The following is a 23,895-nucleotide window of genomic DNA, read 5'->3' as shown; positions in this document are numbered from 1 at the left end:
TTTTTTTTTTTTTTTTTTTTTTTTGGTAGAAACGGGGTTTCACCCTGTTAGCCAGGATGGTCTTGATCTCCTGACCTCGTGATCTGCCCGTCTTGGCCTCCCAAAGTGCTGGGATTACAGGCTTGAGCCACCGCGCCCGGCCAGAAGCTATTTTCTTTTCAAGTACAACTGCTAATAATGTAGTCAAGGCATTAGTTGAAAATATTATACCCAAGTTTAGTTTAATAGAAGACATTGATTCAGATAATAGGACTCATTTCACTGAATGTGTCATTAAGAAATTAGCCCAGGTACTGGATATAACATGGGAATATCATACTCCCTGGCACCCACCTTCATCAGGAAGAGTAGAAAGAACAAACTATAAAAAAACCACCTAACCAAATTAGTGTTAGAGACTCGGTTGCCATGGGCTAGATGTCTTCCCATTGCCCTGTTGAGAATCCAAACTGCTCCTCGGAGAGATGTTGGCTTAGCCCCTCATGAAATGTTGCATGGGTTGCCCTGTTTGCCCTCCACTGCTGACATTCCCACGTTCAAAACAAAAGATCAGTTTCTCAGAAAATATATATTTGGTTTATCTTCCACTTTCTCTTCCCTCAGAACTAAAGGTCTTTTAGCACAGGTGCCACTCCTAGAGTTTCCAGGACACCAACATCAGCCTTAGGACCACGTCCTCGTCAAAAGATGGAGGGAAGGAAAACTCAAACTGGCTTGGGGAGGATCCTACCTAGTGCTTCTAACTACTGAGACTGCAGGTCAAACAGCAGAAAGAGGATGGACTCATCACACCTGGGTCAAAAGAGCACCACCCCCTCCAGAATCATGGACAGCTATTCCAGGGCCAACTCCAGCCAAGCTAAAGCTAAAACAGGTTTGATCCTCTTATATTGCATCTCTTTCTTTTCCCCTTCTACTGCTAGTCCTCTCGTTATTAATGTAACTAGGTCAAGTTCACCCCAAACTATTAACTTTCGATGCTTGCCTTGTGATGCCCTGTGGAGATTTCCCAAACCAGAGGCAACCCTCCACTTCAGAAAAATATCTTTGTCCTTCCTAGCTCTCCTCAGACTGGAAGCTGTTAACTGGGATGAGTTAGTTTGGGAAGAGTTTGACGAAGATTCCAGTATAAACTGGGAATCTTGTCCTCTTAGAGCAGAGCTTCTCACCTGAAGTTGGTCCAATGCTCTACAAAATACTGAAGAGCGAGAATGGACCCCCCAGTGAGTACCTGCAGTTTCTTAAAACCATATATTCATTTTACTAAAGGAGTTACCCCTCCCCATTGTCAGCTGAGCCAATGTAATCCAGTACAGATTACCATCTCTCCTCCCTAGAGTTTTTTCCATTTCTACTGTATAAGAGCAGAAGTCTCAGGGAAGGACCACATAGGATCCTTTGAAACGCACTTCATTGCCTCCTCACCTCCTGCACCCCCTTCTCCCTCTCCTAAGTTCTCCGCTAACCAAACCTTCTCTCGTCACGTACCCAATGATAAAACCAAAGTAGTTGTTGTAGAGGTTAGAGATTTAAAACAAACTATAGCAATTGAAACAGGGTATCAGGAAGCAAACGCTTGGCTGGAATTGATTAAATATTCTGTTCACACACTAAACAAAAACAACTGTTATACTTGTGCAACAGGCAGGCCAGAGACCCAAACTGTTCCCTTTCCCCGTGGGTGGTCCTCTCACGGACCAGGCATGAGCTGTATGGCAGCTGTCTTCCAGAACTCCACAGCCTGGGGCGATGAATCATGCAAGACTCACTGCTGTTCCCTGAGGTCAAGAGCCCTGCAGATCAGCCCCCAAGGGCCATATGGCCTCCGGCCCTTGATATTAACTTCACCTCGTGCCTTTCACAGCAGGGGGAAAAGTTAGCATCCCTTGGAGACTTAACAGGGTGCAGTGAAACCAAGCCTTTTCAAGAGCTTGCCAGTCTGCCCTTGTTCATCCCCGAGCAGATGTGTGGTGGTATTGCAGGGGACTATTGCTGGGTACTCTGCCAAGTAATTATAGTAGTACTCGTACTGTAGTCCAACTGGCCATCCCTTTCACCCTAGCAATCCATCAACACGATAAAAAAAGAAAATCATAAAAGAAGTGCCCCACATGGGTCCTTTGACCCCCATGTTTATATAAATGCTATTGGAGTTCCATGAGGAGTACCAGATGAATTTAAAGCCCGAGATCAAATAGCTGCAGGATTTAAGTCAATATTTTCGTGGGTGACAATTAATAAAAATGTAGATTGGATAAATTCCATCTATTATAATCAGCAGTGTTTATTAATTACGCCAGGGATGCTGTCAAAGGGATAGCAGAGTAATTGGGGCCCACTAGCCAGATGGCCTGGGAAAACAGAATGGCCCTAGGTGTATTCGCTGAAAAAGGAGGTGTTTGTGTTATGATTAAAACTCAGTGTTGTACCTTTATCCCAAACAAAACTGCCCCAACTGGGAGCATAACAAGGGCCTTACAAAGACTTACCGCTTTATCCAATGAACTAGCTAAAATTCTGGAGTCGATAACCCTTTCTCAGGGTGGCTAGAAAGGTGGTTCAGTAAATGGAAAGAAATCATAGCCTCAATTCTTACTTCTCTTGCAGCCGTAATAGGTGTACTCATTCTTGTTGGGTGTTGTGTCATACTATGCATCCATGGGCTAGTGCAAAGACTTATAGAAGCAGCATTTACTAAAACCTCCCTTACCTCTCTCCTCCACCTGATTTTTCACATCAGCTTTTTCTTTTAGAGGATTAAGTTGAGCAGCAAAGCCAAGACATGTTAAGAAAGGTTTGAAGAGGAAGTACTATGAAAATTGAAAGGGGGGAAAATTGTAGGATATAATAAATTCCTCTTCAAAGGTTTTAGCCTGTAAATTGTTAAGTACAATGAGTTCTGAGATCCTCTCCAAAGAACCAATGTATCAGTGTGTTCAGCTCCCCTGTTCTTTGTTCTTCATTTTAAAGTAACTTCCTCATTCTTTATGTCTTCTTGCCCCTAGTTTCAGTAAACAATCCCCTTCTAGCTTCTATCACCTGCTCTGACATGAGTGACCTTTAGTCACCTGGTCCGGAACCGTCTTTCCTGTTGAAACTGCTCACCCTACCACTCTGGCTTATACCCCTGCCCTCTTTAAAATAGCCAATCAGAATTAGCTTAGACTGTGTGGTCCAACCCTAGCCAATAAGGGACCAACATAGCAGTAGGGGCTACCTGCATCAGGGATAAGAACCCCTTCCCCTCCCTTGTTCAGGTGTGCTCTCACCGTTGCTCCATCCACGAGATGCACCCTTCTATAGAAGTAAAATTGCCTTGCTGAGAAAATTTATGTTCGAGTGCTATTTCTTTTGCAGCACCAAAAATGTATTTCTAACAATAATACTTGGGATAACTTGAATGAGGCTGAAACTTCTAAGTTAAAGGTTTCTCCCTAACCAGGATGTTGGATTGCATACAGATTACAGGTAAACCAGAATTTGGATCCCGTCATCCCACCCTGCCTTTTTCAAAACTTTTTAAAAAAATAATCTCTGATAGGATCAAACTCATAATATCAAATCCTGTTACACACATCTTGCCTACCCAGTTCCTGAAGGGTCACTGAGCCATTTGTTCCAATAAGGATATGAGATGCTGCAGCAAATAATTTACTGATGCCTAAATATGTGACACCTGCTTCTTTCTCCTTAATTTTTTTTTTTTTTTTTTTTTTTTTTTTTTAGGTGGAGTGTCACTCTGCAGCCCAGGCTGGAGTGCAGTGGCATGATCTCAGCTCACTACAGCCTGGGTTCAAGCAATTGAACCTGGGTTCAAGCAATTCTTGAATTGGGTTCTTGAATCCTGGGTTCAAGCAATTCTCCCGCCTCAGCCTCCCGAGTAGCTGGGATTACAGGCGTGTACCACCAGACTCGGCTAATTTTTGTATTTTCAGTAGAGATGGGGTTTCACCATGTTGGCCAGGCTGGTCTCGAACTCCTGACCTCAAGTGAACGGCCTGCCTTGGTCTCCCAAAGTGCTGGGATTACAGGTGTGAGCAGCCACGCCTTGCCCCATGTTTTTTTTTTAAAAAGTTGATTACCACCCACTAAATTAATTTTGCAAACCCACTGATGTCCACATCCTGCAGTTTGAAAACCACTGCAATAAATATTGGTAACAGGTAGAAGTTTTACCCTTAGCCCAGGCTGCCAGTCCTGGCTTCCTTCCCTTTGCCTCACAGCTGTGCCCTGAGCCTGCTTGTGACTAAGCCAGACCCAGGCCTGTTCAGCTCTAGCTGGACAGAGCAGCCATCATGTAGCTGAGAGCCCCTTTATAGGGCGCCGAGAGCTCAGCCTTCTCTATGTGTCTCACAGACTTTCCCTGCATGAGTCATCAGGCAGCAATGACATGGATTCTGTCTCTACTGCAACCCACAGCCCAACTATGAGAAAGGCATTATTCTTCTCATTGCTCAGATGAGAAACCTGAGGCTGATCAGGGTGAAGTGACTGTGGGAAAAGGACAAACAGGACTGGTCCTCCTTTGAAATTCAGAATGTGAATTAGGCAGGAAAATTGGCTCCCTAGAAAATACTGTGGAAGGGCTGAATAGGACTGATAGGTAACTGTGGAAGAGAAAGTGCTAGAGACACAGAAAAGCAGATACAAAAATGGGCAGGGTGGCTGGGAGCGGTGGCTTATGCCTGTTATCCCAGCACTTTGGGAAGCCAAGGTGAGCAATCACTTAAGGTCAGGAGTTCGAGACCAGCCTGGCCAACATGGTGAAACCCGGTCTGTACCAAAAATATAAAAAATTAGCCAGGTGTGGTGGTGCTCGCCTGTAGTCCCAACTACTTGGGGGGCTGAGGCATGAGAACCGCTTGAACCCAGGAGGTAGAGGTTGCAGTGTGCAGTGAGCCAAGATCATGCCACTGCACTCCAGCCTAGCTACAGAGCAAGACTCCATCTATCAAAAAAAAAAAAAAAAAAGAGGCCGGGAGAGGTGGCTCAGGCCTGTAATCCCAGCACTTTGGGAGGCCGAGGTGGGCGGATCACGAGGTCAATAGATGGAGACCATCCTGGCCAACATGGTGAAACTCCGTCTCTACTAAAAATACAAAAATTAGCTGGGCATGGTGAGGCATGCCTGTAGTCCCAGCTGCTAGGGAGGCTTAGGGAGAAGAATCCCTTGAACCCAGGAGGCAGAGGTTGCAGTGAGCTGAGATCGCGCCACTGCACTCCAGCCTGGGCAACAAGAGTGAGACTCTGTCTCAAAAAAAGAAAAAATTCTTGATCAACAGTTGAGAACCTGTTCTTTTCCTTTAAAAACGCTCTTTCAGCTGCTGCTAATCCAAGTGTATATTCAGGACAACTTGAATCTCTGCTCCAAGTTGCAGTCTTCGAACTTGACCCAAATAAACTCCCTGCTTAAATTAAGCCCGCCTCAGTTTTTGTTTTCCTTTAGGTGGACACAGACGAGGGCCATTTAAGGATGACCCCCTAAACTCCCAGGTGAGTTCTTTTACATATAAAGGGCACCATGCCTTTGAGGAGCTTAGCTTTACTTAATAAATGAAGAAACAGAACCTGTCAACATCTGTAGGAAGTGGATGGCGCCAGTTATAAACAGGAGGCCAGGCAAAGTGACTCACGCCTGTAATCCCAGCACTTTGGGAAGCTGAAGCTGGCGGATCACTTGAGCTCAGGAATTCCAGACCAGCCTGGCCAACATGGCGAAACTCCATCTCTATTAAAAATACAAAAATTAGGCCGGGCGCAGTGGCTCAAGCCTGTAATCCCAGCACTTTGGGAAGCCGAGACGGGCGGATCACGGGGTCAGGAGATCGAGACCATCCTGGCTAACCCGGTGAAACCTCGTCTCTACTAAAAAATACAAAAAACTAGCCGGGCGAGGTGGCGGGCGCCGGTAGTCCCAGCTACTCGGAAGGCTGAGGCAGGAGAATGGCGGGAACCCGGGAGGTGGAGCTTGCAGTGAGCTAAGATCCGGCCACCGCACTCCAGCCTGGGCGACAGAGCCAGACTCCGTCTCAAAAAAAAAAAAGATACAAAAATTAGCCCGACGTGATGGCGCGAGCCTGTAATCCCAACTACCTGGGAGGCTGAGGCAGGAGAATCGTTTGAACCCGGGAATTGAATGTTGCATTGAGCCGAGATCGCGCCACTGCAACTCCAGCCTGGGAGACAGAGCGAGACTCTGTCATTAACCAATAAATAAATATAATTAAAATCAAGCAACAGGAGTTGACAAAATCAAAAACCACGGGGACCTCTCAACTGCCTTTTCTCCCTTAAGTACTCTCCATTGCTACCCCTGCGCCATCACCTCCTCTTCCGGTCCCTCCTCTAGGGCCCGCCCACCCCTTCCGGTTCCGCCCCGCGCCAGCCTTCGTCCAGACCAAGGCCTGCCCGCCTCTTCCAATCCCTCCCCCGACGGCCTGCCCATTGCTTCCGGTCCCTAGCTGAGGCCCCGCCCTTTCAGCTGTGCCTCCTCCCGCCATTCCCATTGGCGGAAAATCCCAGACGCTCCTCAAATTAGAGAGGGACTGGTCTGGCGCTGTGGCTCAGGCCGGTAATCCCAACACTTTGGGAGGCCGAGGCGGGCGGATCACGAAGTCAAGAGATGGAGACCATCCTGGCCAATATGGTGAAACCCCGTCTCTACTAAAAATACAAAAATTAGCTGGGCGTGGTGGCGTGCGCCTCTAGTCCCGGCTACTCGGGAGGCCGAGGCAGGAGAATCGCTTGAACCCGGGAGGCGGAGGTTGCAGTGAGCCGAGATCGCGCCACTGCACCGCAGCCTGGCGACAGGGCGAGAGACTCCGTCTCAAAAAAAAAAAATTCGAGAGGGACAGTGTTCCGCCTGCCTGTCCCCGGAAGTGACGTTAATGCCCGCCTCCCTGAGGAAGTGACGACAGGAGTGCCCTTGACAGGCAGGGAGGGCTAAGCTGTGCATCCCTCCGCTCGCGTTGCAGGGAGGTAGGAGCCCCGTGGGGCTGGCTGGAAGTGGTGTCGTGACTGAGGCATGCTGCGAGCGCGTTCCTGCGCAGGCTGGCGGCCGGGCGGGCGGGGGGACCTGGCTCGCCGGAGAGCCGGGGTCCTTGGTGGCGTCCGATTTTTCCCAGTTCCCTCCATTCATGTCCCTTCTTTATTAGTTCCCTCCAGTACATGTCTCTTCGTTTTTGGTTCCTATCATACTCTTAGTTCCTCCTTCAATTGTTGCGTTTCATCTTTTCAGACGACCCTGGGTTCCAGTGTTGGCTGTCATTTAATAGTGGGGTTACTTTGGGCATGTCACTTAACTTACTTGAGCCTCGGATGCCTTTCCTTACTTGCAATGTGGGCGGTACAATAGCAACTTCCTCAAAGTTGCTGTAGGAAGATCAGTAATATATGTAAGGTACTTGGTCCTTACATAAATTATTAAATGTTGGTTTCTTCCTCCCGTTCTTCTGTTATAATCTAAATCCCGATTTCTTTTTGGTTGTGAAGCCAGTTTTCCTGTCCTTCTGGTTTGCCTAGCTATTCCTCTCCCTTGATTCTCAGCGTCCTCACTTCTACGCTACAAATCTTACATATTATTTCCTTGCATTTTGCTTCCCACTCTGCCTCTTCTTGAGCCCCGAGTACTGCCCAAATCTCTTTATTTTTCTAGTGTGTCAACTTCCTTTTGTGTGCCCCAATTCTTCTGCCTCTTCCCTCACAGATGGCTCAGCGACTTCTCCTAAGGAGGTTCCTGGCCTCCGTCATCTCCAGGAAGCCCTCTCAGGGTCGGTGGCCACCCCTCACTTCCAGAACCCTGCAGACCCCACAATGCAGTCCTGGTGGCCTGACTATAACACCCAACCCAGGCCGAACAATATACACCACCAGGATCTCCTTGACCACCTTTAATATCCAGGATGGACCTGACTTTCAAGACCGAGTGGTCAACAGTGAGACACCAGTGGTTGTGGATTTCCACGCACAGTGAGTATTGGGGGTCCACAGAAGACTAGGGTCCTACTTGTTCAAGTATTTATTGAATGCGTGCTATGTTCTATGCTGCTCATATGTAGACTCAATATACAGACTGGTCAGGCCCAGTCCCTGCCCTCAAGGGGAGTACAGTCTAGTAGAAGACAGATGAGTGAAGAGTCTGCAAAGCTGACTGCAGTTAGTGCTGGGAAACACATGTTCTGTTTCTTAATGCCCAGAAAGCACAGCATCATCTTCAGCATGGGCCAGAGTTGGAAAAATATGACTGTCACCTTGCTTTTGGTGTATATCAGTTCCTGGCCCTGCAGATAAGTGTATTTTAACACCTTCCCATGAAAACTGCAAGAAGGGCTGGCAAAAAGTTATCAGTGTCGGCCGGGCGCGGTGGCTCACACCTGTAGTCCCAGCACTTTGGGAGGCTGAGACAGGCAAATCACCTGAGGTCAGGAGTTCGAGACCAGCCTGGCCAACATGGTGAAACCCCATCTCTACTAAAAATACAAAATTAGCCAGGTATGGTGGTGCACACCTGTAATCCCAGCTACTCGGGAGGCTGAGGCAGGAAAATCACTTGAACCTAGGAGGCGGAGGTTGCAGTGTGCCGAGATCATGCCATTGCACTCCAGCCTGGGCATTGCACTCCAGCCTGGGCAAAAAGAGCGAAACTCCGTCTCAAAAAAAAAAAAAAAGTTAGTGTTATTATCGTGGTGCCCAAGCATATAGGGCATAGGAAGGAGTTTCCTTTCAATGCTGTCTGAGTTTCCTTTAGTGATATTTAAGTCCCTCTGGCCTTCTGATTTTTAGCCTGGCCTTTTTCATTTCTAGACCTTTGGGGCCTGGCTAGACACCCAGCTACACAAAAGCTGGACAAAGCCCTCTGAATGAGGCATCCTGGGAGAAACCAGTGTAGCATAAGTTAAAAATTCAGGGGCCTTCAGGTCGGGCACAGTGGCTCACACCTATAATCCCAGCACTCTCAGGGGCCAAGGCGGGTGGATTACCTGAGGTCAGGAGTTCGAGACCTGCCTGGCTAACATGGTGAAACCCCATCTCTACTAAAAATACAAAAATTAGCTGGGCCCGGTGGCGGGCACCTGTAATCGCAGCTACCCAAGAGGCTGAGGCAGGAGAATCACTTGAACCTGGGAGGTGGGGGTTGCAGTGAGCTGAGATCACACCATTGCACTCCAGCCTGGGTGACAGAGGGAAATTCCATCTCAAAGAAAGGAAGAAAGAAAAAGAAATTGAAGGGCCTTCTGGTCAGGTCTCTGACAGATTGTTCTGCCATCTTTCCAGTTGTTTCTGACTCACCCTGTGGCCTTGGGCAGGCCGCTTGATATCTTTGTGCTCCTTTCTTCACTTGTAATAGGAGATAAGGTCTTGCACACTGGGTTTTTAGGTGTTATGAGTTGTTTTTGTTTTTCTTCTTTTAGAGACAAGGTCTCACTCTGTTACCCAGGCTAGAATGTAGAGTGCAGTAGTGTGATCACGACTCACTGCAGTCTCTACCTCCTGATCTCAAGCAATCTTCCCACCTTGGCCTTCCAAAGTGCTGGGATTACAGGCGTGAACCACTGCGCCAGGCCTGAGGGGTTTTTTCTTTTTTTGTTTTTGAGACAGAGTCTCATTCACCCAGGCTGGACTGCAGTGGCTCGATCAGCTCACTGCAACCTCCGCCTACCAAGTTAAGACGATTCTCCTGCCTCAGCCTCCCAAGTAATTGGGACTACTGGTGCCTGCCATCACACCCAGATAATTTTTTGTTGTATTTTTGATAGAGATGGGGTTTCGCCATATCGGCCAGGCTGGTCTCTTGAACTCCTGACTGCAGGTGACCCCCACCCCCACCACCTCAGCCTCCCAAAGTGCTGGGATTACAGGTGTGAGCCATTACTCCCAGCCTATTTTCAGCATTTAAAACCCTCAGGCCTGACTGGGTGTGGTGTGCACCACCACACCTACTGCTCAGGAGGCTGAGGCAGGAGAATTACTTGAATCCAGGAGGCGGAGCTTGCAGTGAGCCAAGATCGTGCCGTTGCACTCCAGCCTGGGCAACAGAGTGAGACTCCATCTCAAAAATAGACAAGTAAGTGCTGAGAATAAAATAGCAGTTGTCAGCCAGGGGTTTGTGAAAGGTGGAACTGTTTTGGCCTGCTGGTGTAGTGAACGTTCCAGAGAGGGCTTCCGAAATGCACGATAAATGGGGTAGTGCCTCATTTTGTTTGGTAAGGAAGGAAGTGGGGTGTGAGCCAGGCACTGTCCTTGGTGCCACATACATAGAGATGACAGCACCAGGCCTGTCCTGGATGAGCTTCCCCAGCGAGAGGGGAACCTGTGATCAGTGCAGTGATAGTGGTCAATTCAGGCACTGTGGGATCACAGAGTAGCCTGTGGGTGAAAGAAAACACTCTTTTTTTTTTTGAGACAGAGTCTCGGTCGCCCAGGCTGGAGTGCAGTGGCACAGTCTCAGCTCACTTCAACCTCCACCTCCCAGGTTCAAGCGATTCTCCTGCCTCAGCCTTCCTAGTAGCTGTGATTACAGGCGCGCACCACCACTCCTGACTAATTTTTGTATTTTTAGTAGAGACAAGGTTTTACCATGTTGTTGGCCAGGCTGGTCTCAAACTCCTGACCTCAGGTGATCCGCCCGCCTCGGCCTCCCAAAGTGCTGGAATTATAAGCGTGGGTCACCGCACCTGGCCAAAGAAAACACTTTCAACACAGCTTTGGGTTATGATCGATCCCGGCTGTGCTTCTCTAATCTTGCACAAGTTTCTTAACTCATATGGGCTTCAGTTTCTTTGGAAGGTGCATTCCCTTTGCAGAGTTGAGGGGTGTGTTTGGTAAGAGCAGAAAAACTGCTTGTCCAGGGACTGGCGTGTTATAGACACTCCTGGCCATTGGTTCCCCTCCTTTTAGTTTGGAGTCCACATGGTGTTTGAAATAACCCCGCAGCTTCCAACGCATGCTTACCCACATTGTCTTAGTTGATCTCTCCTAATAGCTTTGAGAGCCATAATCTCTCTTTTTCAGATGAAGAAAATAGGGCCCCAGAATAATCAGCTGGTTGGTGAGGAGCCTCTGTTTGAACCTTTTAACTTCCAATCCCATATTCTTTTATATGACAGTATATTTATCTGAAATATACTGAAATAAGTCCCTTTTATTCTAAGAGTCTTCTGATGAGGCCTGTGTTTTAGAAGTCTGGGATCTCTGAAGATTTCCCATGTGCAGAATCTCCTGGCATTACCATTTGGTGTGTTAATTTTTATTTTATTTATTATTATTATTATTATTATTTTTGTGTGTGTGTGTGTGAGACAGAGTCTTACTCTGTTGCCCAGGCTGGAGTGCAGTGGCACAATCTCGGCTCACTGCAAGCTGCACCTCCCAGGTTCACGCCATTTTCCTGCCTCAGCCTCCCGAGTAGCTAGGACTATAGGTGCCTGCCACCATGCCTGGCTGATTTTTTGTATTTTTAATAGAGACGGGGTTTCACCGTATTAGCCAGGATGGTCTCGATCTCCTGACCTTGTGGTCTGCCCGCCTGGACCTCCGAAAGTGCTGGGATTACAGGCATGAGCCACCGCGTCCGGCCTGTGTTAATTTTTAAACATGGTAGACAGAGATAATAAGGGTAAAATATTCCTTGGAAAAATGCAGGTGTGGGAAGCCAGTAGGGGATGCTGAGCGGTCTTTTGACTGACTGGACGCTTTCTTTCTCGCCTTTTGAGGTGGTGTGGGCCCTGCAAGATCCTGGGGCCGAGGTTAGAGAAGATGGTGGCCAAGCAGCATGGGAAGGTGGTGATGGCCAAGGTGGATATTGATGACCACACAGACCTCGCCATTGAGTATGAGGTATGAATTGACAGGGGGTTGCCACAGGGCAGCCAGTGTAGGGGGTGTCGGGCCCAGGGGTAGCTGGTGTAGGAGATATCTTGGGGAGCACCAGGTAGCCAGTAAGCAAGGTCTCTTGGTTTTTCCAGAGCTTTTTTTTTTGAGACGGAGTCTCACTGTCACCCGGGCTAGAATGCATTGGTGTGATCTTGGCTCATTGCAGCCTCTGCCTCCCAGGTTCACGCGATTCTCTTGCCTCAGCCTCCCGAGTAGCAGGGACTACAGGCGCACACTACCACACCCGGCTAATTTTTTGTATTTTTAATAGAGACGATATCACCATGGTGGCCAGACTGGTCTCGAACTCCTGACCTCATGATCCGCCCATCTCGGCCTCCCAAAGTGCTGGGATTATAGGCATGAGCCATCGCGCCCGGCCTGTTTTTCCAGAGCTTTTAGGAGCTCAGAGCACTTTGTAGAAGTGGCTGTTGATCCTCTGAGCCACCTGTCTCTCTTTGCCACCTTTAGGAAGTAGATAGTATGACCCGAAAACACCAGGTCATTCTCTTAGTCTCAGACATTGGTACATTCCTTTATTCATCTACCCACATGTTCAATGAGCAGTCATTTGGGAGCTCGATGTGCAAGCATTTGTGATTCTGACACAAATAAGATGAGATCTTGTCTCCAAGCAACTCCTAGAGAACAGCAGGTAGAAAGATCATCTCAGTGTAGGGTGAGGAGTGCTAAAAGAAGAGACGCATAAAGGAAGAAGGGACTGTTTGCTTGTGGGGGAGCTGGAGGGGACAGGAATGCTTCACGTTAGAGAGAACCTTTGAGTCGAGCCGTGAAGGATGCTCGGAGAAGGAGGAGGGGTTGAGGAAACAGCGTGCACAAAGACATGGAGTCGTCTCACTTGGTTGGTTGGTTGGTTTGTCCATTCATTCAGCAGATATTTGAGAGTCCCTCGAGTGCCAGGTACTGTTACTTGGTGTTGAGGATAAGGCAGTGAACAAAACTGACAAAAAGTCTCTGCCTTCATAGAGTCTACATTCTAGTATTTTAAATCAGGGGTCGGCAAACTTTATCTCTAAAGGACCAGTTGGTATTTGAGGCCTTGCAGGGCAGTGGTCTCTGCTACAACCATTTAGCCGTGCTCATGGCCGAAAGCAGCCATAGATACTACACAAACAAATGGGCGTGACTGTGTTGCAATAAAACTTTATTTACAAAAGCAAGCAGTAGGCTGTATTGGGCCTGTAAACTGTAGTTTGCTGACCCCTGTTCTAGATAATAAGTTCAATGGAGAAAAATACATCAGGAAAAGGGGACAGGAGTACTGACTATGGGGCAGGGTTTTTTTTTTTTTTTTGAGACAGAGTCTCGCTCTGTCGCCCAGGCTGGAATGCAGTGGTGCGATCTCGGCTCACTGCAAGCTCCGCCTCCCGGGTTCATGCCATTCTCCTGCCTCAGCCTCCCGAGTAGCTGGGCGCCTTGCCCAGCTGGTTTTTTGTATTTTTTAGTAGAGATGGGGTTTCACCATGTTAGCCAGGATGGTCTTGATCTCCTGACCTGGTGATCTGCCTGTCTCAGCCACCGAAAGTGCTGGGATTACAGGCTTGAACCATCGTGCCCGGCCAGGGTTTTTTTTGAGACGGAGTTTTGCTCTTGTCGCCCAGGCTGGAGTGCAATGGTGCAATCTCAGCTCACTGCAATCTCTGTCTCCCGGGTTCAAGCAATTCTCCTGCCCCAGCCTCCCGAGTAACTGGGATTACAGGCACATGCCACCACGCCCAGCTAATTTTCTGTATTTTTAGTAGAAACAAGGTTTCACCATGTTAGCCAGGCTGATCTCAATCTCCTGACTTCAGGTTGTCCGCCTGCCTTGGCCTCCCAAAGTGCTGGGATTACAGGCATGAGCCACTGCGCCTGGCGGGTTTCTTTTTTAAAGGGTGTGCTAGGGTAGATCTCCCTGAGAAGGTGACCTTTGAGCAAAAACAGGAAGGAAGCATGTGGGTCTTTGGAAGAACTATTGAAGCAAAGCAAAAGCCCTGAGGTCTGATGAGCCTGGGTTGCTTACAGGCCAGCAGGGGCCAGGTGCCTGGAGGTGTCTGGGGTGGGGGCATCCTCTGGGGCTTGGAGACCACTGCCTGGAGAAAGGGGAGAGGCCCACTTTGCCTGGGTGGCCAGAGTGAAGGGCCAGGCATGGAGCTGGGGAAAGCAGACTGCAGCCGGATTGGGTGGGTCTCTGGATAGCCGTGCTGAAGGTAGCGCTGTTGCAGAGCCGAGGACACTCCTGGCAGCCTCTGGGCCCAATCTGGCTCACAGACACTTTTAGTCTGGCACTCAGAGTATTTTAAAGTAATAGGAACCAGATGCTGATATTTGAAACTCAGATGTCATGTGAAAATCTGGATTTCTGATTTTCTTGAAATACCTTAACCTGGCCAGAGTGAGCCTTCACCCCTCCCTCCTTTCTCCTCCATGTAACAAGTGAATGAAAGAGGCCTCTGTCTTCCTCAGAGTTTACAAGTCCAGGTTTCATTCTCACTAGACCAGCTCAAATAGAGGCACCCATCCCTGACCAGTGCTCTGTGGCAGGAAATGGGTGGTGGGGGCGGGGTGAGAACAGATTGGCCACCCCTTGAGCTAGGCAGGGAGTGGGGAGTGACTACCCAAGGGAATATCAGTCTGCGATGACCAGAAGCAGGGGAGATGGAGACCAGGCAGACAAACGTGACGGCCACTGCAGGTGGCCACTGGAGCAGGCCTGCCTTGGGAGTTAGTAACTGAGGGCTCCTTACAGGGGCTGCGGGAGGGGTGAGTCACTTTTTCAAAAAGTTTGGCCACTGACTGCTCAGTGAGGGAGGCGTCTGTCTGCCCATTTGGACGCCCCTCGCTTTCCCCTGCCTGGCTATGCCTCGGGTGAGAGCCCGGACTGGGGCTCCTAGGGCCTCCCACAGGTCACGTGTGGGCTTCAGATGTCTCAGGCCTCCTGGCTCTGCCAGACACCACATCATAACTATTCAGCAGACACCACCTGAGGACCAGCCATGTGCAGGGATTATGGTAACTACTGCAGATGCTAAGAAGCCCATAGCCCTGCCCCAGTGTCTCGTGGGGTGGCAAGAATGCTGAGGACCGTCCCCAGGAGGCTGTTGTGGGAGTGGGTACCGAAGGCCTGTGGTAAAGCCCCGGAAGTGAGAGGGAGATGCCTCTTGTGGAATCCTCTCAGTCTCTCCCCGCCACTGCCACCCCTCCACTGCCTGGGGACTGCGCTATCACACAGAAAGTCCTCAAGGCTGCTGGGCCCACATCGCTTGGTCTCAGCCGTGTTGTTTTGCCAAACCCTGGTCTGACATCATTGCAGGGTTTAGGAAGCTCCAGCCAGGGTTCTTCCGGACCCACTCCCTCCCTCCCTCCTTCCCTCCTTCCCTCCCTCCTTCCCTCCTTCCCTCCCTCCCTTCCTTCCTTCCTCTTTTCTTTCTGAAGAGAGCCTGAGGAGCAAGTTTCCTCTGAGAGAACTACAGTGCCCCCCATGACGGCTTTCTTTAAGGCCTAAAGTCCTTTTTCTTTTTTGAGATGGAGTCTCACTCTGTCGCCCAGACTGGAGTACAGTGGCATGATCCTGGTTCACTGCAACCTCCACTTCTCTGGTTCAAGCGATTCTCCTATCTCAGCCTCCCAAGTAGCTGGGATTACAGGCCCCAGCCACCACGCCCAGCTAATTTTTGTAGTTTTAATAGAAGAGAGGGTTTCACCATGTTGGTCAGGCTGGTCTCGGACTCTTGACATCAGGTGATCAGCCCACCTCGGCATCCCAAAATGCTAGGATTACGGGCGTGCGCCACCACGCCTGGCCTAATTTTTGTATTTTTAGTAGAGATGGGGTTTCACCATGTTGACCAGGCTGGTTTCAAACTCCTGACCCCAAGTGATTCACCCACCTCAGCCTCCCAGAGTGCTGGGATTACAAGCATGAGCCACCACTCCCGACCTTCAAGTCCTTTTTCAAATGTTGGTTGACCTTGTTGGAAAAACGGCTTTAGGCCAAGTGCAGTGGCTCACACCTGTAATCCCAGCAGTTTAGGAGACTGAGGTGGATGGATCACCTGAGGTCAGGAGTTCAAGACTAGCCTGGCCGACATAGTGAAACCCTGTCTCTATTAAAAATACAAAAATTAGTGCTGTGTAGTGGTGGGCACCTGTAGTGCCAGCTACTCAGGAGGCTGAGGCAGGAGAATCACTTAAACCCAGCAGGTGGAGGTGGCGGTGAGCTGAGATCACGCCACTGCGCTCCATCCTGGGTGACAGAGTGAGACTCCTTGAAAAAAAAGAAGAAAAACTGCTTTAAATAAATTATATTCAGGGAATTATACGCTTCTGCCCGAGCTCTCATGACACCCTCCCCGCCCCCCGCACACACCCTCAGGTAAGTCTCCTTCCTCACACAGATCTCTCCCCTTGAACCACTTTATGCTCGAACTGCCCACCCTAGGACTTCACTGTCTGCCAAGGGAGAGCGAAGGGAAAGTCCCTCAGGGCCTTGGGGTTCAATGCCCCAGCCCCTTTTCCTCACGCTCGGCACTGCCCTGGCTTAGCAGGATGCAAGACTCTCCGCTCTTCTGCCTCTACCTGCCTCTCTCCTGACCATCCCGACCTTGCCAGCTCGTGGGGAAGGCAGGGAGAGAATGGGCCAGAAGCGGACCCTCGGCCTTTGTGCTTTCCTCTTGGGCTTCTGTTTCTCACCTCACACTTAGAGGTGTTATCCTTTTATTTTCTCATCTTTTAGAAGATATGAGTGCCCTTTATTGTTTTTTTTTTTTTTTTTTGAGATGGAGTTTTGCTCTTGTCGCCCAGGCTGGAGTGCAGTGGCGCAGTCTCGGCTCACCACAACCTCCGCCTCCCGGGTTCAAGCGATTCTCCTGCCTCAGCCTCCCGAATAGCTGGGATTACAGGCACCCACCACCATGCCTGGCTAATTTTGTATTTTTCGATACAGATGGGGTTTCTCCATGTTGGTCAGGCTGGTCTCGAACTCCTGTCAGTCGATCTACCCACCTCTGCCTTTCAAAGTCCTGGGATTACAGGCATGTGAGCTACCACACCCAGCCCTGCATTTCTTTTTTGTTTGTTTCATTTAAAAAAAAAAATTAGAAAAGATGGGGTCTCCCTATGTTGTCAAGTCTGGTCTTGAACTCCTGGGCTCAAGCAATTTTCCCACCTCAGCCTCCCAAAGTGCTGGTATTACACATGTGAGCCACTGTGCCAGCCACCAAGACTGCATTTGCTTGTGTGCGTGTGGTTTTTTTTGAGATGAAGCCTCACTCTGTTGCCCAGGCTGGAGTGCAGTGACGCAGTCTCAGCTCACTGCAACCTCTGCCTTCCGGGTTCAAGCTATTCTCTTGCCTCAGCCTCCCAAGTAGCTGGGACTATAGGTACCCACCACCACGCCCAGCTAATTTTTTTGTTTTAGTAAAGACGGGGTTTCCCCATGTTGGCCAGGCTGGTCTCGAATCCCTGACCTTGTGATCCGCCCGCCTCAGCCTCCCAGAGTGTTGGGATTACAGGCGTGAGCCACCACACCCGGCCACCAAGACTGCATTTCTAACAAGCTCCCAGGTGATGCCAAGGCTGGGCGTCCTGAGCCAACACGGAGAGAAGCCAGTGTTCTGAAGGCCCCAGACTGACTTTCTGCTTCTGGAGGCCCCGGACTGACTCTGTGGGGAGGAACTGCTCTTTGAAAGCCTGTGTCTCAGCTGCCGCTCTCAGCACAGACTGCTTGCCAAAAGGAAAGTTCATGGACGAATGTATAATAGCATGTGTCCGCTATTCCAGCCCCATACAGAACCGTTCCACCGCCCTTGGTTCCCCTGTTTTCCAGCAGTTCACCTCTCCTTCCCCCCCCCCCCCCCCCTCCCCCCCCGGCAGTCACTGATCTCATTTTTTGTCGTCGTTCTTTCTGAAGATTTTATGTTTTTAGGGCAGTTTTAGGTTCATAGCAAAATTGAGAGGAAGGGGAAGGTACAGAGACTTCCCATAAGCCCCCGTCCTCCCGCCTGCCCAGCCTCACCACTATCCACAGCCCGTACCAGGGTGATCCATTTGTCACAACTGATGAACCTACACGGACATCATTATCCCCCAAAGCCAGAAGTTTACATCGGGGATCGCTCTTGGTGTTGTGGCTTCTGTGGGTTGGGACAAATGTGTCAAAGCCGGTGTTCACCATTCTAGCATCATCCAGAGTCATTTCACTGCCTCCGTGTCCTCTGCCTGTTCATCTCTCCTTCCTCCTCCCTCCAGCCCTGGCAACCCTTGATCTTGTCAGTGTCTCCCTCATTTTGCCAGAATGTCATGTAGTTGGATTTGAATTTTTCAATAGTTGTTTTTCCAAGAACCCTCTCATATCTAAAAGCTTTTACAAAACACTTGACGTTTTGCATTTGAAGCATGAAATCCTTTAATGCGTCCCCACATGTTCTTCCCTGCGCTGGGACTCAGTAGGTGTCTGTCTCTTTGCTGCTGGGCAGAAGCACAACGGAGTTTGATGCCCTGGACTGCAGAGTCAAACAGATCTTGTTTCAGATCCCAGCTTTGTTTTTTTGTTGTTGTTGTTTTTTTGTTTTTTTGTTTTTTTTTTTTAGTAGAGGGAGTCTCGCTCTTTCACCCAGGCTGGAGTTAAGTGACGCAATCTCGGCTCACTGCGACCTCTGCCTCCTGTGTTCAAGCAATTCTCCTGCCTCAGCCTCCCAAAGTGCTAGGATTACAGGTGTGTGGCACCACGCCTGGCTAATTTTTGTATTTTTAGTAGAAACGGGGTTTCACCATGTTGGCCAGGCTGGTCCCAGACTCCTAACCTCAGGTGATCCACCTGCCTCGTCCTCCCAAAGTGCTAGGATTACAGGCATGAGCCATCACGCCTGGCCTTGTTTGTTTTGAGACAGAGTCTCACTGCAATGAGTGCAATGGCATGATCTCAGCTCACTGCAGCCTCCACCTCCTGGGTTCAAGCCATTCTCCTGCCTCAGCCTCCTGAATAGCTGGGACAACAGGTGCCTGTCACCACGCCCCACTAATTTTTGTGTTTTTGGTAGAGATGGGGTTTCACCGTGTTGGCCAGGCTTGTCTCGAACTCCTGACCTCAGATAATCCGCCTTCTTTGGCCTCCCAAAGTGCTGGGATTACAGGCAGGAGCCGCCGCGCCCGGCCTACACCGCGTCATTTTGGAACAGTTGCTCACCCTTTGAGCCTCAGTATTCTCATCATTAAAATGACCCTACCCACAGCCAGGAGAGTGTGAGATAGTGTATACAGGTGTTTATATCATTCCTGACACAAAAAAGCACCCAGCATGTGACAGTGATCTTTTCCTTTTAACTCTGCAATGAGCCGAGGAGGAGGTTGCCACGTTCCGCAGCACCTAGCACTGTGCCTTTCCCTTGGTAGGCCCTTAGCTGAGTTAACAGATGGATGCCATCGGGGTGAGACAGGAGAAGACATGCCAGGACATGGAGCTCGGTGGTGGTGCAGGCGGGCTGTGGGTTAGCGGAAAAGAGACTGCACACGTGTGCACACTCCCGGACTCCTGCCCTGAGTTCAGAGGGTCTTTATCCAAGGATAGGAGGTTCCAAATGGCTTCATGGAACAGGACAGGCAGCACATCTTAGCGTATCTTTTCCTCAGCCCCTCAGTTGGCCCAGTCACTGCCTTTTTCACACTCAGAACATTCCAGAAGAATGTGCCAAGGCCTGTGCACTTCCACAGAAGGCAGTGTTTACAGGCACTGGCTCCTCCTGATATGTGAGCCAAACACAGGAGCAGCAGAGCCTCAGCCGCCTCCTCCAGGTCGAGGGAAGTCCCATTCCAGCTCACGTTTCCTGTGAGCCCTAGCGGGGGGTTTGTGTGTGTGTGTGTGTTTCAGCTCAACTTCAAAAAAATCCCCTTGATCAGTAATGACCAGACCTCCATTCACAGCACGTCTGCTGTCTGCCTGACACCAGCAGGGTCTGTGCGTGTTGAAGCATGTGTGAAGGTTTACATGAGTGAGATCATTATGGCCTTCATCTGGAGTTCCTTTTTTTTTTTTTTTAATTTTTTATGGAGACGATGTCTTGCTATGAATTCCTGACCTCAAGCAGTCCGCCTGCCTTGGCCTCCCAAAGTGGGATTACAGGTGTGAGCCACTGTGCTTGTCCCTATCTGGAGTTCTTAAGGAACACTAAGTCCACTCTCTGAGCCTCTTCAGTGAACTTAGAGTCCTGCCATGAAAAAGGTTAGGCCATTTCTTATACAGTGGCATAAAGCGTTTATTTTAATTAAAGGAATAGGACAGTGTGCAGGTGGGAGCCGGCGGCTTGAGCTCTCTGCTTCTGCCAAGAGGCTCCGGCTTTGAGGTGCTCCAGCTACCTTTGCAGACCACTAGAGGGCACCAGAGAATGCCTGGGAAGGCCCTGGTGGCTTCAGGCGCTCCCTGGAGCCTCCTGGAGCAAAACTTTTTCGGGCCCTGCTCTGCCTGGAAACAGGGTTTGCCACCCACATCAGCCTAGGGACAGACTTTGAAGGGGCCTGAGGCACTAAGAAGGACAAGGACTGTGTCCTCTGACCTGCTGTGTTTGTCCCCAAAGTGCCCATGAGGAGTGGGGTGCGGGGCCTGCCACGTAAAGTTAGTGGGTGAGGGCGGGATGGTCTGGCCTGCATGCCTTTCCTAACTACCATGCGCACGGTTTTTGAACATTCTAAATCTTACTGACTTCCAAGATGGTCTGTGGCAGCAGCACTGGGATATGTGAAGACCTGCTACGTTTGTGTGAATCTCTGCTCTTACTTTGTAGTTAACTTGTGTGTAAGAAAAGTCTATGTTTATCTTGTTCTGTTTATTTTTATTTATTTATTTAGTTTTGGGGGCAGGGACAGAGTCTTGCTCTGTCGCCCAGGCTGGAGTGCAATGGCACAATCTCAGCTCAGTACAACCTCCGCCTCCCAGGTCCAAGCGATTCTCCTGCCTCAGCCTCCCGGGTAGCTGGGACTATAGGCATGCGCCACCAGGCCTGGCTAATTTTTGTATTTTTAGTAGAGATGGAGTTTCACCGTGTTGGTCAGGCTGGTCTCGAACTCCTGACCTCAAGTGATCTGCCCGCTTCGGCCTCCCAAAGTACTAGGATTACAGGTGTGAGCCACCGCACCCGGCCTATCTTGTTCTGTTTAAATGGTTTTCTCAAATGCCCACGAATGCCAGGCAGGGATCCCAGGCAGCAGAGACCTCACAATGCCAGTCTGGTGGGCCACAGCCTCATCCGCATTCCACATAACCTATGCAGGTCCCTGAGGGAACTGAGTAAATGCTTCACAGACCAAGAATGTTGCCGTTGCCATCTGCCTGCAACCCGCCAATAAGCGTGAGGTCGTGTATGGCCAAGCCTCTCCTCCCACGCTGTCCAGGAGAAGGCCCTGAGTTTCTGGACCCTGTCACTCATCACGGCAGCCAGCTAACATGCTCTCGTGGGGCCTGTGTTGGACTTTTCCTTGTGCCCTCTGCAGCCACTTTTTTTTTGAATGCCCACTGTATGCCAGGCACAATGCCAGGTTCCTACGCTTATTTGCTGGGTGCTGTGCTGAGACTTTACTCGTATTATTTCATTCAGCTTTCATGCCCTCTGATGGAAGTGCCGTTAGTGTCTCCATCTAGCATCTGAGAACACTGAAGCTTAGTTACTGAGGGTCATGCCCCAGCTCACCTGGCTGGTAGGAGTCGGATTGGGTCAGCCAGAACCTGAGCTCTGCTTTATTTATTTATTTATTTATTTATTTATGAGATGGAGTCTCACTCTGTCACACAGACTGGGGTGCAGTGGTGCGATCTCCACTGACTGCAGCCTCCACCTCCCAGGCTCAAGCGATGCACCTCAGCCTCCCAAGTAGGTGGGATTACAGGCGCCCGCCACCACGCCCAACTAATTTTTGTATTTTTAGTAGATACGGGATTTCACCATGTTGGCCAGGCTGGTCTCGAACTCCTGACCTCAAATGATCTGCCCACCTCAGCCTCCCAAAATGCTGGGATTATAGGTGTGAGGCACCGCGCCCGCCCTGAGCTCTGCTTTATACTCAGATCTTTCTTCTTTTTTTTTTTTTTTTGAGGCAGGGTCTCACTCTGTCACCCAGGCTGGAGTGCAATGGCACCATCACAGTTCACTGCAGCCTCAGTCTCCCAGGCTGAAGCGATCCTCCTGCCTCAGCCTCCCAAGTACAGGAGGACAGGCATGCACCACCATGCCTGGCTAATTTTTGGTGGGGAGTTTAGTAAACACAAGGTCTCACTATATTGCCCAAGCTGGTCTGGAACTCTTAAACTCAAACGATCCTCCAGCCTCAGTCTCCCAGAGGGCTGGGTTATAGATGTAAGCCACTGTGCCCAGCCTATACTTGAATCTTTAATGTTCATCCCAAACCCTAAAGGTAGACCTTACCCCCATTTTATGGAAAAGGACACGGAGGCTCAGAAAGGTGCTGTGACCTGGCCAAGGCTCCCTTGCTAGTGAGTGCAAAGCCAGGACTCGAACTGCCCCCCAGCTTCTGTCTCCCCCCGGGCCAGGCTTCCCCTGAGCTCCTCCCTGCCCCCCGCCCTGGCCTCCAGCTGCATGGGCTATTTTCATCTCTCCTGTCATTCCAGCAAAACCACTGGGCCAGTGAGTCAGTCTTGTGGTTAAGGGAGGAAGGGTACTGCTGGGAGCCCGCAATGGAAGAAGTTTCTTCAACGGGTGGCCACCGGGCCCTGCAGTACCCCTGCACTAAGGGAAGAGCCACGTTCCTCTAGGCCTGCCCATGGCTTTGGGAAATCAGTGCCCTGGATAAGCCACCAGCCTTCCCCACAAAGGCTTGGGAGTGGCAGTTAAGAAGCGTTCACTCCCAATTCACTTGGACCCCCTTGTCCTCACCACCCAGGTGTCAGCGGTGCCCACTGTACTGGCCATGAAGAATGGGGACGTGGTGGACAAGTTTGTGGGCATCAAGGATGAGGATCAGTTGGAGGCCTTCCTGAAGAAGCTGATTGGCTGACAAGCAGGGACGAGTCTTGGTTCCCTTGCCCGCGTGGGACCCCAGTAGAACTCAGCCCTTCCACGCCAGCCCTTCCTGCTGCCTCCCTCCTGTCTGGCCTCTGGGGCCTGTGCTTAGAGCCCAGGCTCCAGCCCTGAGTGCTTCTGAGCTGGCGGACTGCCCAGGGGCCATCAGAGGATGGTGCTGCTGCTGATCCGGGGACCGCCGTCTTCCCTCCCACACGCATTTCGTCCCTCCCGCTAGGGCCTGTGGCAGTTCTCCCGGGATGCGTGGAGAGAGCCCGGGCCAGCCCACAGTGTTCCTGGTCAGGCAGCCACACCTTAGTCTTCATCTCTGGTCCCTTCCGATCTGAAACCTCGTGCCTCGCTCATCTCCACATCACCTGCATTTCTCTTTCCTGCTGCTGTTTTGGGGAAAAAAACGAAGCCCAAACTAGTGAGAATAATGTCTAATTCTCATTTTTTGCAGGTCTGTGATAAAGAACTTAGTCATCCCTTCCACCTCCTACTGTGAAGAGCAGACCCTGGGTCCCACACTGACATCCCCTCTAGTCGCCCATCCTCACCCCCCGGGAGCCTTCTCCCACCTCACCTCCCAGGCAGTGGGGCAGAAAATGATTGATGGGCTGGGGAGCCCTGGAGAACCTTGACTCTGGAAGTCTCGAGGTACCTCCTTCGCTCCTTAGCTGGCCCATTGGTTTTCTGAGCAGGGGGCTGAACTGTGAACAAGTCAGACCAATAAAGCAAGGGTCTGCACCGTCTGCAGTGTTGCATCTGTGTGGGCTCAGAGCACCTGTGACCCTTTCCCAGGGGGCTTGTCCACTGTCCCCGCATCCTCCCCTAACCACAACACTCTCCAACCAGCCCCTCCTGTTCGCTATCATGCTTGTCAGCTGTGGCTGCTATTCTGAGGATGCCACGTGCCAGTCCTCATGCCCTCCTAAGGCAAGAGGCTGTTGTCCCCATTACCCCGATGAAGACACTGAGGCTCATGGGATGCAGAACTGGGGTTTCTATCCAGACG

At 50.3% G+C, this 23,895-nt stretch overlaps 1 protein-coding gene across 2 annotated transcripts; it reads left to right on the top strand.

Moving 5' to 3' along the window:
• Positions 1-6,518: 6,518 nt before the first annotated feature.
• On the top strand, positions 6,519-23,632 carry TXN2 (thioredoxin 2). Of its 2 annotated transcripts, XM_023222090.1 has the most exons (5): positions 6,519-6,978; positions 7,706-7,968; positions 11,712-11,835; positions 22,759-22,879; positions 23,341-23,632. In XM_023222090.1, the coding sequence occupies exons 2-4, from the start codon at positions 7,706-7,708 to the stop codon at positions 22,870-22,872; spliced, it is 501 nt and encodes a 166-aa protein (XP_023077858.1). In that variant the 5' UTR covers positions 6,519-6,978; the 3' UTR covers positions 22,873-22,879; positions 23,341-23,632. The 2 variants fall into 2 exon arrangements, with proteins under 2 accessions (XP_023077858.1, XP_023077857.1); XM_023222089.2 differs by having other exon boundaries at positions 22,759-23,632.
• The last annotated feature ends 263 nt before the right edge of the window (positions 23,633-23,895 follow it).

The sequence above is a fragment of the Piliocolobus tephrosceles genome, chromosome 19, assembly GCF_002776525.5.
Source record: "Piliocolobus tephrosceles isolate RC106 chromosome 19, ASM277652v3, whole genome shotgun sequence".
NCBI classification, from domain to species: Eukaryota; Metazoa; Chordata; class Mammalia; order Primates; family Cercopithecidae; genus Piliocolobus; species Piliocolobus tephrosceles.
The sequence above is the reverse complement of the archived record's forward strand: the minus strand, read 5'-3'. Positions and strand labels throughout refer to the sequence as shown.

What these genes read in the sequence shown, in the direction of transcription:
- TXN2 (XM_023222090.1), top strand. Translation starts at nt 7,706, where the DNA reads ATGGCTCAGCGACTTCTCCTAAGGAGGTTCCTGGCCTCCGTCATCTCC. An exon ending in GTTGTGGATTTCCACGCACA is followed by an intron (nt 7,969 to 11,711) that starts GTGAGTATTGGG and finishes TCGCCTTTTGAG; the next exon opens with GTGGTGTGGGCCCTGCAAGA. An exon ending in ACCTCGCCATTGAGTATGAG is followed by an intron (nt 11,836 to 22,758) that starts GTATGAATTGAC and finishes CTCACCACCCAG; the next exon opens with GTGTCAGCGGTGCCCACTGT.